At 33.3% G+C, this 13,733-nt stretch overlaps 1 protein-coding gene across 3 annotated transcripts; it reads right to left on the minus strand.

Annotated features, from left to right (window-relative positions):
- Positions 1-1,111: 1,111 nt before the first annotated feature.
- Positions 1,112-12,953, minus strand: LOC148614886 (GTPase IMAP family member 4-like). 3 transcript variants are annotated; one of them, XM_088589382.1, is made up of 10 exons: positions 12,856-12,953; positions 12,036-12,135; positions 11,285-11,362; positions 10,390-10,437; positions 9,876-9,929; positions 9,265-9,321; positions 8,997-9,011; positions 8,089-8,115; positions 5,193-6,791; positions 1,112-1,252 (listed from the first exon to the last, which is right to left on the minus strand). In XM_088589382.1, the coding sequence occupies exons 2-9, from the start codon at positions 12,061-12,063 to the stop codon at positions 6,205-6,207; spliced, it is 894 nt and encodes a 297-aa protein (XP_088445508.1). In that variant the 5' UTR covers positions 12,064-12,135; positions 12,856-12,953; the 3' UTR covers positions 1,112-1,252; positions 5,193-6,204. The 3 variants fall into 3 exon arrangements, with proteins under 3 accessions (XP_088445508.1, XP_088445507.1, XP_088445509.1); XM_088589381.1 differs by lacking the exon at positions 12,856-12,953 and adding an exon at positions 12,746-12,848; XM_088589383.1 differs by lacking the exons at positions 9,876-9,929; positions 12,856-12,953 and adding an exon at positions 12,746-12,848.
- Between the last annotated feature and the right edge of the window lie 780 nt (positions 12,954-13,733).

A 13,733-nucleotide genomic window follows, 5' to 3' on the forward strand; every position in this document is an offset into this window, starting at 1 on the left:
CAAAAGCTATGTAGTGAAGAGATATAAAAAGCAATAAAAACATGGAAGAGTGAATTAACATGTTTATTTTTGAATGTGTATCGTCTAATCTGTGTGTGTGAAAAGTAAGAAATGGTTGTGAGTCATTTTCCACCATTCGTCTTGTCAACTCAAGAAGCCATGGCTGCTCAGCTCATAAACGGTCTTTGAAAAACAATTTTCTTCTAAAAGAAAGAACGGTAAAAATATTGCTTTCCCTAATTTAAAATTTATTATTAGAAATATGATTGTGCAGTAAGAAACAGAGCGAAATATGAAGGCTTCATTGACTCAGTACTTCAGTACTTTGATTTAAAATGTCCTTCGTAATCAGAAAGGTGAATTAAAAAAAAATAAAACAAAGAGTTCATTATTAACCATTTATAACAATAAGCTTGTGTTGAGATACGTTTGAGTTCGATCCTCGTACTTTCCCTTTCTTCCATATTTTTGGCAATTTGACGATTATTTGAGGTTTACAAATGAAAACGAATGATATAAATTGATTCAGTGCATGAGTACTTTGTTTCTTTTGGTCGCTTATTGTTCTCGTCTCAAAGATACTTTGGGTAGTACAGAAGGCGAAGAAGTACTCAATACGATTTTGTGCTTCAATGATGTTCATACTTCGATATCCTTGAACAAATACATAAACAAATACATACGTAATTCATTAACATAACCCCGCTATTGTTCAATATTAACGTATGAATTTTTACGAATAAGGTATTGCGTCTATTTTCCCCTAAAAGTTAAGAATCGCGTGAAATTAGTTATCCATGGGAATGCAGTTCACTTTTATCTAAAAAGAATATCACATGTAAATGATAAAATTATAAAAGAAACAATTGCGTAGAATTTGACATAACAAACAAAATATCGAAACAAAATAATGATTATAACGAAGCATGGATAATTCAAATATATCAAAGTCCCAGTTCATTGTCTGAACGTGAAACAAGTACAAATAGGATCTACATAAACTATGTAGTGAACAGAATGAATAGAGTACATATAAAAAGGAAAACAAGGCGTTACAAAAAAAAAAAAACCAAACAAAAAACAAACAAAAAAAATAACATACAAAACATACCAAAGCACTACATGTAGCTATATGAATTCCCACAAAATACTTGGAGTGACATCAGGTGCTCCGGAAGGGTAAGCATATTCAGCTCCAACTGCCACATCTGTCACAGTCACATTGCAGGTGAAAAATCCGATACGGGACTAGCTTCAATAATGTAATGACCCAATAAAGCAAAGTCACAAAAGAGTACCAGAAAAAAACTCTTGGACAATGTCAATTAATTCAACAAAATTCATGATGTAAATAAAGAAAATAATAAGGAAATTATGGGAAATTACACAAAATAGACAATTTAAATTAAGATGATCAAAAAACAAGAACATCAAAACTCATAGGACAAAACAAATTTCATTTGTATGAGGGCTTGAACATTTGATCTTGAACTTGCTATAACACAGTAATACATCATGCGAAAAACTGACATCATGTCAAGAATTTACAAAGAAAATAAATTGTATTCCTGTGTAATGTCAACACCTTCACATTACGGTAGTATGTGTATACATGCATTTTTAATTATGGATATAATATATGAATTAAAGTTAAAAAAATAAAATAAAAAAATCTCGTATGTTAAGTTTAACAATGTAATGCACTTTTTTGAATAACTTTGAACAACTCCAATTAGTTATTACGAATATCATAAAAGTATGTTATTTATTGAATTAAAAGAGTAATCAAAGGAACCAAGGTTATATCCTGGGACAAAGACCAGACATGGAAAACAGACATACAGAACAAAGAACATAAAGTAAATAAAATCATACATACAGAGTAACAAAAGTAAATGAGCAACTCGGACTCCAATAAAAACTAGGAGCATGGACCAGATGCGCCGGTAGGGTAAGCGTCCTCTGCTTTTCTAGAAACACCCGCCGAGTTGCTCATAAAAGTCAAGTCCGGGGTAGACAAACGAGAAAAGGTGAACTATGACCCGTTGAATAAATCAGTTTTCATGGTGCTGATGGATACACCATAACGATCCACGAGTTCATGATGACGACCATAAAACTTCTGCAGTGATGACTTCAATCTTGTAGCAACATAACCCTGTTCCAGAAGCCTATTTGCTAGAGTTCTAGCGCGATACAAAAAGTCTGCGTAGTTTCGGCAAGCTCTGGCATAACGTATGAGTTGTGATATGAACACTCCATACGCAGGAGCCGAAGGGATGTTGCCACAGATGAAAGGAAAGTTGACAATTCTGAATGAAAAGTCATCACGTTTGTCGTAAAGTTTGGTCAATAGTTTTCCTTTACCATCGATTTCTAAGTGTAGGTCAAGATATGAGGCTGACTTCACAGTGTCTGTAGTATCTTTTATCTTAAGTTCTTTTGGGTAGATGCGATGTATCAAATCCCCGAAATAAGGATTGTTTAAAGATAACACGTCATCTATATAGCGGAAACTGAGATTGAAGGAAGAACAATATTCTTTCTTTCTGATCAGATCAGCTATAAAGTCAGCCTCATAAGAGTGAAGGAATAGGTCAGCTAGTAAAGGAGCACAATTTGTTCCCATTGGAATGCCGACCGTTTGTTGAAAAACAAGCAATGCATCAAATTACAGATTACCACTTTACCCTTTAATCAAATAACACTATAACAATAAAGTTGAAACAGAGCACTCTCAGTATATCAGTTACGTCCTTCATTTCGTGCATTATAAAGCTAGGATATCGTTGCTTCCAGCAAATAATTAACCGTCTTTGTGGATATAAACCACAGAAATCCCCAAAAATCTTTCGTAACACAGTGTTAGCCAATCAATTGCACGATATGAGTGACGCTGACCATCAGCTGACTGTCCCATACATGGTTTAATTGTCGTTTACGTGGTAACATATTTACTCAATATCCGGTGTACAATTATATGTGGTATTAGTGATACATGACGGACTGAGGGATTTCTTAACGCCTTCGGCTATCATTTTTGGTCTCTGACGGACGGAATAAAGCATTGTCATATCGGTGGGTTTTCGACGTGCACGTTTCTGATTTTTCCCATTTTGTCTGCGTCTTACAAAAACTTGTCCTAAATTTTATATTGAAATACTGTATTTCACAAAAAATAATTTCCTATACTTCTACAAGATATACTGACCTTTTTTATTATTTCTCATATAAATTCTACATTTATTTAAAAACCAAATAGCTGACAATATATTTTATGCATAAAAAGACCTGTATTATATATTTACATCTGGCAACATCCCTTCAGCACCTGCGTATGGAGTTTTCATATCACAACTCATACATTATGCCAGAGCTTGCCGTAACTACGCAGACTTTTTGTATCGCACTAGACTTCTAGACTTCTTACAATTAGGCTTCTGGGACAGGGTGATGTTGCTACAAAATTGAAGTCATCACAACAGAAGTTTTATGGTCGTCACCATGAACTCGTGGATTGTTACGGTGTATCCATCTGCACCATCTATCGGTGTATCCATCAGCACCTGATCATGTTTGTCGTAAAGTTTGGTCAATAGTTTTCCTTTACTATCGATTTCTAAGTGTAGGTCAAGATATGAGGCTGACCTTACACTGTCTGTAGTATCTTTTATCTCAAGTTCTTTTGGGTAGATGCGATATATCAAATCCCCGAAATAAGGATTATTTAAAGATAATACATCATCAATATAACGGAAACTGAGATTAAAGGATCTAGCCAAGCGACATTCTTTCTTTCGGATCAAATCAGCTATAAAGTCAGCCTCATAAGAGTGAAGGAATAGGCCAGCAAGTAAAGGAGCACAATTTGTTCCCATTGGAATGCCGACCGTTTGTTGAAAAACACGTCCACTACACTGGACAAATATGTTGTCGATTAAAAATTCCAGCATTTTGTAAACATCTTCGTCTGTATATTTGGAAGATGATTTGGAATTATTTCTTACAAAGTATGAGGAATCTCTACCAAGAACTATATATTTGTATCTAGGTGTACCATCTTTTTTGGAAAAAAAACAACGTTGTATAATATTTTTAAGTCGGTATTTTAACTGAGTATGGGGAATAGAAGTATTGGAAAATCATAGGTTTTAATGGTATCATATTCAGAAAATAGTCTTGAACTGATTGTCTCCAAAAGATCTTTCGAATTTTTCAGGATCCACATTGAATTAATACCACAACGGGAGTAACAAGTGTTGTGGTAGGACTGCAGACCCTCTTTGACAGCTGTGAGTATTGAAGTTAAAAGTTTTGAAAGAGGTTTGGTGGTACATTTTGCAGATCCAGCTATGAAACGTTGTTTGTATGGATTCTTGTTGAGTTTAGGAATCCACTACACAGACGGTAAATCACAATCATCTTCCTTGGTAGAGAGACCAACAGAGGATAGCACAGATTTATAGTTTTCCACAACCTCTTCTTTGGAGAGTGTGGTAGCAGTATAGGTCTTATCACTGCTATTATTTTCTACGTCTACCTATGATAGTAAACATTTGATGGAAAACGTTTTGCAGACAAAAACAATGTTGTTTTGGGCTTTGTCTGCTGGTACGACAACATACTTGTCATGGAAATTAGACAATGTTTATGCTACATCGGGGTCCTTGAAAATTGATGTTGCTTTGGCACTCATTGACCTACTTAAAACTTTCATTCGTTTAAAAATTTAAGACCTCACTAAGACCTCACGGCCTTTAACCACTCTGAAAGAGAATCAATGTCTTCTTGTTCTCGTTTTATCTATTTTCTTGCATGGTCTTCGACAGCATCCATAAGAACTTTAAAGTTATAATTCCAATTTATGGAGCGTGGTTCACGATACTTGGGACCTTTAGAAAGGATATTACACAGAGATTCGTTTTCGAATATGGTTAAATCTCCCGTAACGACGTGATCAGAAGGAATATATTTGAATGGAGAGTTTTTGCAAGAACAGTCAGGTGGTTTAGCCTTGAAGTCCTCAATCTCGAGGTTCTGTAATAGCCTTTTATAATTAAAAATTTTAGATGCAATAGGTGAAGTATAGGAATATGAAATAATTGGTATGGATTTGTCTTTGAAATATAGGGGAATTTTGTTGGTGACGTTTTTGTGGTGGAGGATGTTAGCCAAATTAATTGCATCTATACCTTTGTTGACAAACGGTAGTGGTAGAAATGATCATTCTTTATTCATCTTGACTTTTCACACAAACGGGTTTAAAGAGTCTGTGGAAACCAATATCCAAAATGATGGCAACAAGTCTGTATATTGATGAGGTTGGGTCAGAAACAGGAGTGTCAAGACTTGTGTTGTAAAGGGAGCGTAGTATAGTGAGAGGTATAGAATAAAGTTTGGTTCTAATGTGATGAAGTCCAAAAGGTTTTTGTATGAAAGGAAGGAAACCATCTATGGAGGCATCATGTAACTTAGGTGACGTATAGTGGCGATGGCCATGACTCCTTTCCCGTCTAGGATTTTTGTCAAATAAATTCATCACATTTACGCTATTGTTATATTGGCTTGAAAGGTTTCCTATATTTTTGATGTTGTCATTGCATCCGTAAGGTATTGCAGTACCTAGTCTGCGTATCCAGTATTCCTATCTTTCCCTACGATAGTTTTTACTTAGAACCGAACTGTTCGTAGGATGTTAATTTTTTTCTAAAATACGAACTTTCATAGAGAGGATTGAATGATCTTGTTGATTAAAGTTTTGATAAACTGTCGGGAATTTGGTGGTGTTAATTCCCGAACGATGACCGCACATTCTTTTGTTTAATCGTTCTTGCGTTTCTCCGACATATACTAAACCACATAAGTTGCATTCTAATCCATATATTAAGTCTGTTGATTTGCAACTTAGTCATCGTGACTTCTTGTATGGAACGTTTTGTTTGTAAGGGAACTGGAGAAGTAAGAGTCGGTTATAAGAATGTTGCATGTCTTGCAATTTTTAATTCCACATTTTGATATGGTACAATGCGGTTCGTCATCGTTGTAGTCAAATATATCATAAAAAGTGATTGAACATGGTTTGATAATTTTGAAATAGTCAGAATCTCTGTACTGAAATAAGGGAGACACAAAATGAGTACAAATAGTTAACTGTTCAACATACAAAACAAGCAGTTGGAAAGATTAAATCGCAATCTGACCAATTTAACTGTTTAAAGTAGCAGGTTTGAAGAATATTTCTGGTCGAGCATGCCTTTCACATATTTGTAGTAATCTCTTCACCTCTAGATTTCTTGAATTGTTAAGATCATTTAAATCTCTATACCAGCTCTTTACAATAATATGTCGTAATTGAAATTCGTCAAAGTAGACCCTAAGACCTTGTATATCATTTAAAATATCCTCTAGTGTAATATCTATGTTGCTTTGCATTGTAAATACGATTACGACGTACTTCAGCATGATTTCCTCAAACAATCTAATCGTTTGAAGATAAAATTGCCTATCCAGCGAGATCACAAGCAGGAAAATATGAGGTCCGGGTTGAACTAAATGAAAAGCTTCATCCATATGCTTTCGAAATTCTATACTAGTCTTGATACCTGGTGTATCTACCACTACGACTCTTCTATTGTATATCTTCGTGTCTTTCTTCGTTACTTGTTTCGTGTACGACTCTGATAAAACATTAGTTTGTCGCCGGGAAAATACCTCTGATCCTATTATCATATTACCCAGTGCACTTTTCCCACTTCCGGCTTGTCCAAACAATACCAATCGAATTTCTTTCTCTACAATTAAAAAAAAGTGAAAGGAATCTATTGACATATTATATGAGAAAGGTTTCGTTAAGATCTGCATATCACAGTCTGAAACAATGTGAAAAAGTAAAGCATTAAGACACCAAATTGCAATGTATTGTAATTCAAATTTATGTCCGAAAAAAACCTGCAGAAGTATTTGACAACACATTATCAACACCATTTTCATGTAAGAAAATACTTAGGTACCAGTCCATATAAATCGGGCTGCATATGGTTTTCAATTTCATTATGACAGCATTTTCTGTATTTCTGTATATTCATCTCCCACTGAAATACCCCAAAATAAAATCCAACAACTCAACTCCTGCAAAGTGCCAATTTCATACACAATATATATACATATATATATATACGTCTCAGAATATGACGACTCTATTCACTACACTGCTCCATCGGATCAAATTGATACATCGTGTACCAAGTTACAGCCCTAGATTAATCCTACGAGGAGGAATGTCCCGGCCAGCGAAAGCTATATTTTATATAGCCTAGCTGGCCGAGTGGTCAAGGGCGCTGGACTTTGTGCAGGCGGTGTTGCCATAGATGTCACAGCGGTACGAGTTCGAGTCCCGCGGAGGACGACCAAAAATTTGCATCGCAAATTTGACAGTTCTAACATCGTTGGGAATTTTTCAGACCTTTATATATATATATAAAGGTCTGAAAAATTCCCAACGATGTTAGAACTGTCAAATTTGCGATGCAAATTTTTGGGCGTTCCCTCGAACACGTACCGCTAGCTTTCGCTGGCCGGGTCATTCCTCCTCGTAGGATTAATCTAGGGCTCTAACTTAGCATCGCAAATATGACAGTTCTAACATCGTTGGGAATTTTTCAGACCTTCTATAAGTTTACGTTATCTTCCCTGTATCAATTTGATCCGTTGGAGCAGTGTAGCGAATAGAGTCGTCACATTCTGAGACGTATATATATATATATATATATCTCGAAAGTGCAACAATCGAATGGCACACTAAGATAGGTTATGTGGTCTTCAACTGTTTGTGAATTAGAAATGAAATATAACTTGATGACTTTTTATATGTATGTATCACCTCGCGTCTGATAATTATAAAGACTGCTACTTAAATGTTCATTTTAAAATACTATAATATAATACTAATATGAAATAATTTATGTTATAGATAAAAACGGATCATTCGCTCCATCTAAATGTATTGTCTTTTAAGATATGTTATATGGATCCTTGTATACTGTGTCCTGTAGATGTGTGAAATTGAAAGGGAATAGTCATTATACCAACCTGCCCCTTCAAACTCAGGAAACAAATCTAAAATTATATACGGATAATCTTTTATAAATGGCACATAATTACAAATTCACGAGTTATCTCATCTAAGATACCTAATTTGCGCTAAGAACAAAACAATTCAACAGGTAAAACATAGACAACAAAAATCTAAGAACCTGTTAACAAAAGTTTCAGTGCAACGCGTCTAATGAAAATTGAAATCTTGATAATGAACCAAAAATAATGGTTGTGAATAATATCGTCTGCAGAACAAAGGAGGCAAAATTAATGTAACCGATAGAAACAGGGAAGAAACTAAACGAAGAGCTCAATTAAGATTTGATATACTACTAGAGCAATACTAAGGAAAGAAAAGGCCAGTCGTGCATAATTCATTACATCATTTTCTTTTTTTTTTTTAATTTCTGAAATTGTCATGAGCTTGTTTTGAAAATTTATTTGACTTGTTCAAAGGCTTCCTTCATACATATGACCAGGAACATGTCTGACTGTCTTCAATTCTTGACATAATTATTTATTTGTAACTTTTAGTTGTCTCAAAAAAGCAGTGCGTGATCGACTGGGGGTAACTCTGTCATTTATTATCAATTAAAAAAGATCCGAGATTTTCCCCTTATATTACGAATTGTGATACGGGCTTTCCTTTTGACAAATGCCTGGATTTTATCAGTTTGCTAACTTTGATATTACACGTTGCCTACCAAGAACACGCTATACGTATTTAAACCCGAGTTGCTTATTTAATTTAGTATATTTTGTTTTTCATATCAATTGTATGCTGTTGATTTGATTTTTTGTCTCGGATTTCCTTACTTGGCTTTGCCCGTTGACATTTGACTTTCTGATTTTACATTGACCATGATTTTCACAGAACCTACACTTATCATATTTCTAATTACCTTCTTGAGGTTCAACTGTAAATAAATAATATCCAGTTATTTTCAAAATGTCACATGATTGTGCCGATGGCATGGCACTATTATTTACAAGATTTCTTTTCTTCTGATTGCAAATTAAATATGCTTTTTTTATTCTGATAGTATCAACTATAATACACTTTGTATATGTTTCCAAATAGATCACTAATAACTATATTTGATGATTTGTTCTAATTTACGAACAGTTTATATACTAGTTTTGATTATTTTTATAGATAGTATTAAGTACCTAATATGTTTTCTGGGCGAGCTGTGCTTGGAACTTGCGCCATTCTTGATCCAATGTCTGGTATATCAATATATATATATATATATATATATAGAACATTTTGTAAATGATTATTACGCAGAATTTATAAAACGAACCAAGATTTAGAGAAAATCAAATGAATACATTACAGGGGTGAAGACTAGACAGGGGAAACAGACACATACTACAACGAACATAAAATAATTTTACATACGGAAGTTTTTGTAACGTATAGAAGTTGAAATAAATAAATTGTTACGTTCGCATATACACAAATTCAACCCAATAAATGGTAAGATACAACAATAGTTACAAATGATAGCCTTTTCAAAGCAAAAAATGGATCAAAATATATCTCCCCAACAAACAGTTGGAAAATGATATTTTTTGAAAATTATTGAGTTATCAAGGGAACGAAGAACAATAGAATGCCATACAGGGATTGAGAGTAGAAAGCAAAAACAGAAGACAGTATATAATTGAGAGTAGTAAAGTACTATCGTAAAAATAATCAAACTTCAATTCACCCACAGGATAATGTCAATAAAAGACTATGTATATATATGAACAATTTTTATACAATAAAGTACCTGTGTCGTCCGCTGTTCCTGGTAACATATTACCTTCATTGTGCAGCGCTAAATCTGTAAACCAATATTTAACCGTTTACCATTACAATTTTTATTTTATTTTTTAAGAAGTGGCTTACTTTCTTTCATTAATGTAATTCTCAATTGTGAGTTCCAAATAAAGTCAATTTTAGTTATTTCATGTTCTTTTTATGTGTGTCTATTTTCACTGTCTAGTCTTAATCTTTTGGTTTACTCTCGAATCTTACTCCATTTATCACTCTTGCATGAAATGTACTATAGCTTAAATAACAAAAACTTGGCTACACCAATATATTGTTTTATCAACTGATTGATTCATAGAGAGTCGTAAATGACCTAAATTGTCAAAAACTGTTGTATCACGCAAGAAAAAAAACAAATGTACATTTTCTACATGTATTATAAAATTGTGATACAAAAAAGGCTTAAAACATATTTTACGTGTGTACATCTATGATGTTTTAATAACTAAATATAAGTGAAGCTGTCTTACCTGGGGAGATTTGACTGCTGTGTGCAGGCCTGTTTAACCTAGTTTTGTCTATAGAAAGGTTATAAGACAATAATGAAGAAAACAATGAAGAACATAACCAGGAAGTAGAATTATTGGAAATTGTTTCATTTGCAAAAACGCGTATATTTTATTCCAAACAGTTATAGGCATCACTTTTATGAAGTAACATTTTTCATAATTATTGCACCATAATAAATGATTTATGACTAAGTAACACATTTTTGTCTACAATATTACTCAAACTCAAATACCTCACAGCCGATCACATTGTTATATAGTATATCCAACATTTTTACATAGCAAATATAAATCTCTTGCATTATAACGTAGAAATCGCGAAAGCAAACACATTAAAGTTACATCGTTTTTGAAATAATCAAGCATGAAAGTTATGGAATTTAGAACACAACTATTTACAATGTTATTTCCGAATGGGGGAAGGGGTCATCATGCCCATTAAAATCTTAAAATAGATCCTGGTTAATTTTGTTTAATCTAACGCAATGATGCTAAAACACCCCCTTTAATATCCTTTAAATTTTGAAATAAAAAACACATTGTTATGCGTCGTGTCTGTTCGTATATTAATACTCAAACGGGGGGGGATGCTTTTATATTCATCATATTTTGAGTAGCACCCTAAACCTTAAGCGCCCAATAAAATACAAATATGGATGTTAGCTTTTACATTTGATATTTTTGGTTCCTTACTGTTCGTACACTGTATCCACCAATCGTAAACGATACTGTATTTTCTCCTGGGTTCCATCTTGGTGTAAAGACCTGGCTGAATCCCGAGGAGATATAATTGCGCTATGTTAACCTTATGCCACTAAGTAAAAATAGATTATCTAGTTCTATTTCAAATTTATACCTTGTCTAACTCCATCGTTGTGTGTGTCAGCACGGTCATCACTATTGACTTGTAAATTTCTTGGTTGCAATGAAACGACTTCAATAATATAATGAAATAGTATACTAGCAATGTTTGATTTCTATCTTTAAACACTTTTATTTCAAATTTCAAAAGCTTTGTGATTTGTTTGGTCTATTCGACTGAATTATAAGTTTTGGTTTTACCATTCATTTTTGTTTAACAAAAACGTGTACCTGCAAAGAAGTGAAAACTGTCTAAACCAAACCCTGAATGATAAAAAAAAACTGTCTAAACCAAACCCTGAATGATAAAAAAACTGTCTAACCTAGGCATATTAAGTGCCTAGATATCAATTTAAAGGTAAACCGAACACTTGTCTTAACCGAACTAATTGAAAATGCGGAGGAGTTTGTTTTGACAAGTTTAACTGTAAATAACATAAAGAACCATCTTTTACCATCGAGCGTAAAACTTTCTCATCATCGACGCCATTAAAATTGAATGATTTTTTTTGTTAATATTGCCTGACCAAGGAAATGTTAAATGAGATGAAATATTTAAAGTTTATACTATAAACAATTAATGCGTTACAAAATCGACAGTTTACATTTCTGTGCCATGGGGTTAAAAGGGGTTTTTGCTAACAAACGTACGGCAAAATTGTCAGGATGTCTTTTATTTGCTTTGTACTAACTAAAACTCGGACAGTCTTTTATTGATATCAATAATTTGATGTAGAAAGACTTACCCCCAGTCGATGACGCGCACGTCCCCATTAGTATTCTGATTTTACTTCAGAGTCGTTAAGCTCAGTTTACATGTACAAGTATTTCTTGGTATGAAGTTATCTGCAGTTAAAAATTTATCATTCCACACAAAATCATTATATGAGTGAAATACATGCTATGTTATCAACATAATACAGTTACTACAGAGATTGATAATTGTGTCACCCTTATATGTTATCCTAATTCATTCACCACTTGTTTAGTTCAAAGAACCTTAAATTAACTATTAAAATACCTACCGCTCGCAGTATTTGTTGCATTTCGAAAGCAGTGTATACTTACGAATGATGTTCTTAAAAACCTCCAACATAATTTTAATAGTTAACTAAAATATCAAGGACAAAAACATAACTTAAAGTAAAAAACGAAAATAGTGTAATAAGACGTTTTTGATTTGTATTTCTGAAAATGATGGACTTTTTAAATGAATATTGTTAGCATTAATAGAAACCTAACGATTGTTATTTCAGTCTGTCAATAGTTTGATCGACGAGGTAATGATCATCAAACACAATAGTTTGGTACTTATAGGATAAGTTATTGAGTCAGAATTTTATGTTATGTTATAGAAAATATGACACCATATTAAAAAACTGAGATAATTAAATCGCAGATGTTTTAATACACTACACATGTGAAAAAGTGACACTTTTATGTTTGTTATACTTACAGCTTCTTCTAATATCCATATTGAACAGAAAAAACACACTTAACAATCGTGAAAAGAACATCAAATTTGAGTACACACATCAATATGGATAGTACATATTAATTATTTACCTGTTCTTATTTAAATAAAGAAGCTTTATTGCAGTATAAATTCCTCAAGTGAAAAGTTTAAAACTTCATTCTGATGAATTCAAAACGTACATGGCGAATTATGTTTAAATAGACTTTTCACAAAAGAGCAATTTCAATCAATAACGTCAATATTAATGTAAGCGTTCGAAGTTTATTAAATTACTTTTTGATATACATGTATATTTTATCTCATTTCATTTCCAAATTTTATCTTATAATTCTTACTGTTATGTGACTTCTCTTGTCATTTGATGATGCGAATAACGTACAGGTCTAAGAAACAGGCGGTTTCAGGTTACTTTTTAGTAATTATATTGATAAAATCCAGATTTGATACTACACAGTATCGCGCTAGAATTCTAACAAATAGGCGTCTGGGACAGGGTTATATTGCTACAAGATTGAAGTCATCACTACAGATGATGGTCGTCATCATGAACTCGTGGATCACTACGGTGTATCCATCAGCGCAATGAAAACTGATTTCTTCAAAGTGTCATAGTTTTCCTTTCCTCTTTCGTCTACCCCGGACTTGACTTTTTGTGAGCAACTTGGCGGGTGTTTTTAGAAAAGCAGAGGACACTTACTCTACCGGTGCACCTGGTCCATGCTCCCAATTTTAAGTGGAGTCCGAGTTGCTCCTTTACTTTTGTTACTTTGTATGTATGATTTTAGTTACTTTATGTTTTTTGTTGTGTATGTCTGTTTTTAATGTCTGGTATTTGTTCCTATTCATATTTTGACCATATCAACACTTAAAATGTTCATTATAAACATAATTTGTGTAACTCAACAGAAAAATACTTTGCCTTAAAACATAAAAGCAAAGTTAGGGTTGAGTAGTACACAAAATGTCT

The sequence above is a fragment of the Perna viridis genome, chromosome 6 (assembly GCF_037379345.1).
Source record: "Perna viridis isolate PV_CMFRI_1.1 ecotype Kerala chromosome 6, ASM3737934v1, whole genome shotgun sequence".
NCBI lineage: Eukaryota > Metazoa > Mollusca > Bivalvia > Mytilida > Mytilidae > Perna > Perna viridis.

Coding starts and splice junctions, on each gene's coding strand:
- LOC148614886 (XM_088589382.1), bottom strand. CDS start 12,063: ATGGGGACGTGCGCGTCATCGACTGGGG. Junction 11,363..12,035: donor GTGCGCGTCATCGACTGGGG/GTAAGTCTTTCT, acceptor ATATTATTGAAG/TCGTTTCATTGCAACCAAGA. Junction 6,792..8,088: donor TCCTGAGTTTGAAGGGGCAG/GTTGGTATAATG, acceptor TTTTAATTGTAG/AGAAAGAAATTCGATTGGTA.